At 54.9% G+C, this 3,029-nt stretch overlaps 1 protein-coding gene across 2 annotated transcripts in view; it reads left to right on the top strand.

The window, feature by feature from the left end:
• The first annotated feature begins 216 nt into the window (after positions 1–216).
• PBX4 (PBX homeobox 4) overlaps positions 217–3,029 on the top strand; it is a 44,642-nt gene continuing 41,829 nt past the window's right edge. The window contains exons 1-2 of one of the 2 annotated variants that reach the window (XM_040445052.1): positions 303–417; positions 1,106–1,234. Coding sequence is in view for 1 of the 2 variants with exons in the window: in XM_040445051.1 (XP_040300985.1) it covers positions 266–417 (152 nt within the window). In the remaining variant the exon portion in view is untranslated. Of the gene's footprint in view, positions 418–1,105; positions 1,235–3,029 lie in introns of both variants that reach the window. The other variant, XM_040445051.1, reaches the window with a different exon arrangement.

Below are 3,029 nucleotides of genomic sequence, written 5' to 3'. Positions count from 1 at the left end.
CCCTGCCTCGGCCAGGAGGAGAGTGAGGATGGGAAGAGCCGTTGCCTCGGCAACTCCCCACCGAGTCCCGGGCCGTTGCAAGGGGCAGTTAGGGGCGTGTCTGTGGGCGGGGCGCGGCGGCCTGGCTGGCGGCGGTTGGCTGGCGGCGGCGGCGAGGGGTGGGGCTTGGGCGCGCGCGCCCGGTGCGCGCGGGTGGCGGTGGTTGGCTGCGGCGCTTTTGTGAGCGGGCCCGCTCCTCCTCGGCGCCTCCCCGGTCCCGCCGCCCATGGACTCCCCGCCGCGCCCGCAGCGCCCCGCGCCGCCTCTCCCGGCCCTGCGCCGCCCGCCGCCCGGGCCCCCACCAGGCCCCGACACAGGCGAGGTCCTGCAGCAGATCATGGCCATCACCGACCAGAGCCTGGAGGAGGCGCAGGCCAGGTGCTGCGCGGGCTCGACGGGGGCCTGGGCCGCCCAAAGTCGCGGGAGTGAAGGGGGCGGGCCGCGGGGCCAGGGCCAAGTTGACAGGGGGCCTGAGGAGTGAGGACGGTGCACAGTGAGAGCTTGGGGTGCATCTCTGGGCGGGGAGCTGGGAGGGGAGATGTGGGGGCTCAGGGAGGACTGAAAGCGGGGCGGGGGGGGGGTGGTTCTGAGGCCGAAGGGATTTATGAGGTTAAAATGCGACGGACTGAAAGGCTTACCGGGTTAAGCAGCAGGTGATGGGTTTTAGGAGCTTGTCCTGGGGCGAGAGGGATGGGTTTAAGGTGAGTCTGTGGATGGGGAGGTATATGGTGAAAAGCAGTTTTGGGGTTTATGGAATGTAAAGGGTTAAGAGGGGAGCTGGGGGGTGTAAGGGCCGAGAGATGGACAGCTAAATGTATGCATTCGTGGGGTTTACGAGGTGGGAAGTTGTGAAGGCAGATAACGGAGAGTGGGTTGTGGGCAGTGGGACTCAGGTTGCAAGTGATGGGGATGACTCGGTGCGGGAACCATCCGGAAAAAAAGGATGGTGGGGGAGCCGGGTGGAGGGATGGCGGTCCCCCGTTTTATTAAAGCAGCAAAGTTTTATTAGACACTTAACTATGTGTGGGACACCCAGCTGGGTGCTGACGTAGCCCTTGCTCTCAAGCTCATAGTTTGAGGAAGAGAAAGTGAGTAGCAAAAACGAAGTCCACCTTGTGAGAGGAAGTCTAAGAAAAGGGACGGCATCCTGTGCAAAGTCAGGTGTAGAGGACACAGCACTTTCAGAGAGCTCCAGGTGAGAAAGAGCTGGAAGAAAATGCAGCCAGAGACTGAAAGTCCTGGGTTCAGTTCGGAGAGAGGTTGGAACCAGATCGCACGCGGCCTACACGTCTCAGGAAGGAGTTTGGATTTTCTTTCAGTTGCAGTGGGAAAAATCACAGCGGGTTTAAGACCACCTGCCCTACTTCCCTCCACCCACCGCTTGTCAGCCAGTGAGGAGTGGGTAGCATCTGCTTCACAAGGCAGCCCGTTGTGTTTGGGGCCTTCTCAAGTTATTAGAAAATAGGAAAGACTGAAGTCCTTTTGGAGGATGAGGCCTCGTTGAATGGGGCCTATTCTTTGGGGTGAAGGGTGGTCCCTGAGGATGGGGCCAGGGTCTGGTGGTATGGACTGTGTATACAGTCAGTAGAGCCGCGTAGTGAGGAGGGGTTATGCCAAAGCCAAGTGAACAGCAGCCATGGGAAGGAGGAGGCGAAGAAAAGGTGGATATGGCATGCATTGTTCGTCAGACTTTGTCTCCTTTGCTTCTTGTGGATCGTCCACGCTCTGCAGGTTCATAGCCTCTATCTGGAAAGTTAAGAGTGTTCTCCCCCACCTCCCTATGTTCATTCTACTTTGGGGGGCATTGTGCTAGGTGCTGGCGAAACCAAGATGGCTAAGACCTTCTCTGCCCCATCAGAGCTCATTGAGAAGTAGGGTGTGTGGGAGACTAATTATAAATCGTTGTCGTAATGGGTGTGCACTGAATAGAGGTGATCCCCGACACCTGGAAAAAAAGAGCTGGGCCAGGAGAGGGTGCCCTTGTGTGATCCCCTGTCTGCTAGGCTAGTCTGAGGGCAGAGGCTTTGTCATATTTTCCTGTGTATTCCCAGGACTGTGCACAATGATCATATAGTAAAGTTTGTGGCACTTAAGAGTCTGGAAAGCTCAGGAGGGGGAAATGGGCTCTTCACACCCAAGGAACCACAGAGGCAGTGCTTTGGGTGTTTGTGGAGCTCCCTGAGTTCCTTCTCTTCTAGGTAGGGAGCTGCTTAAGGAGTGAACTCTGCTCAGGTGTGGCCTTCCTCAAGCATCTGTCACCCTATCACAGCCCCATGGCTGCTGGTTTTTGTTTTTTTTTTTCTTATAGCAATCCAGACTTCCCCTAGATAGGCTTTAGAATGGCGTGCAATCAGCTGCCTCTTCCTTGCTATTCTTTTTTTTTTCCTTTTAAGTTTATTTATTTTGAGAGAGAGCGCAAGTGGGAGAGGGGCAGAGAGAGAGAGAGACAGAGAATTCCAAGCAGGCTCTGCACTCTCAGCACTCATGAAACCATGAGGTCATGACCTGAACCCAAACCAAGAGTCTGACACTTAAACAACTGAGTGACCCAGGCACCCCTCTTCCTTGGTATCCTTTTTTTTTTTTTTTAATGCTTTTTAAATTTATAGATTTGTTTTTGAGAGAGAGAGAGACAGACGTGAGTCGAGGAGGAGCAGAGAAAGAGAGGGAGACACAGAATCTGAAGAAGGCTCCAGGCTCTGAGCGGTCAGCACAGAGCCGGACGCGGGGCTTGAAGCCATGAACTGGGAGATTATGACCTGAGCTGAAGTCAGATGCTTTACTGATTGAGCCACCCAGGCACCCCATTCCTTGTTAATCTTGAAGGCAGCTTTTTTTTTTCTTTTAAGACTAGCAAATTGAATAGTGAGGCATTATACATGCAAGGCAACTTGATTGTTGCATAAGTGGTTCCTGGTTTCTTTTTGAGGTAAAAAGGCCCCTGGGGCTTTTCTTTTGAGACTTGGTAGCTTCTGATCTGGGGGGGGGGG

This window comes from Herpailurus yagouaroundi, unplaced genomic scaffold (genome assembly GCF_014898765.1).
Source record: "Herpailurus yagouaroundi ecotype Mexico unplaced genomic scaffold, PumYag 193, whole genome shotgun sequence".
NCBI lineage: Eukaryota > Metazoa > Chordata > Mammalia > Carnivora > Felidae > Herpailurus > Herpailurus yagouaroundi.
Note: the sequence above shows the minus strand (reverse complement) of the source record. Positions and strands in the feature narration are given on the sequence as shown.